Source organism: Loa loa (assembly GCF_000183805.2).
Source record: "Loa loa unplaced genomic scaffold supercont3.1610, whole genome shotgun sequence".
Classification (NCBI taxonomy): Eukaryota; Metazoa; Nematoda; class Chromadorea; order Rhabditida; family Onchocercidae; genus Loa; species Loa loa.
This window is the reverse complement of record NW_018109789.1, coordinates 1-861: the sequence shown is the minus strand read 5'-3', so window position 1 is coordinate 861 and position 861 is coordinate 1. Positions and strand designations below refer to the sequence as shown.

The 861-nt window shown below is 19.7% G+C and overlaps 1 protein-coding gene across 1 annotated transcript; it reads left to right on the top strand.

Moving 5' to 3' along the window:
* Positions 1-311: 311 nt before the first annotated feature.
* On the top strand, positions 312-495 carry LOAG_15189 (tubulin tyrosine ligase like family member; the record flags this gene model as incomplete). Its single annotated transcript, XM_003150681.2, has 1 exon — positions 312-495. A coding segment is annotated over one exon (182 nt), but the record flags the coding sequence as incomplete, so codon positions are not given.
* Positions 496-861: the final 366 nt, after the last annotated feature.

The window sequence follows — 861 nt, the reverse complement described above, 5'->3', positions numbered from 1 at the left end:
TAATTTATAATATTTAATTCAGATTAATCAATTATATATATATATGTATATATATAGGTTATGGTTATTTTAAATAGTTCTAAAATTTTTTTTAAAAAAATTTCACAATTCCCAATTTTCAACCATTTAATTGATAACAATTTTTACAAATTAAAATAATCAATAACCAAATAATTAATAGTATATTCAAGTAATCAAGTAATTTATAGTATATCTAGTTATAGAATTGAAATTTTCCATAGTATACTAATTAATGATTATACAGTTAAATTGAAATTATCAAATGTTAATTTTTTTTTTTTTTTTTTTAGGCTTATCATTTCACGGGTTCCTTCATCTCCTCTATTATATTGCTCAATTAAAATTTCCATTTTTTATACATCTCTCGGAACAAGTTCAACATTTACTTGCATATTGTGATTCATCTCTTCGAAATAATGGTGTTAGATCAGCACGATTAAGACGTGTTCAAATTAATCATGAAAATTGTCGAAAGTATGTTTTCCTCTTTTTTTTTCTCTAAAAAATTACCATAATATATTTATTATTATAATATTTGCATGTTATTGTTTTTATCTAATTAAATATAAGTTTTTTTTAGTTATAATTAATTAATTTAATTATTTTTTTAGTGTTGAAATTTATCTACTTCCAATTATAATTAATTTAATTATTTTTTTAGTGTTGAAATTTATCTATTTCCAATTATAATTAATTAATTTATTTTTTTAGTGTTGAAATTTATCTATTTCCTAATTATAATTAATTAATTTAATTGTTTTTAGTGTTGAAATTTATCTACTTCCAACACGAATACATACAAAACGGACAAGTCGTCCTCGCTTAAAAGCAACCGAATCA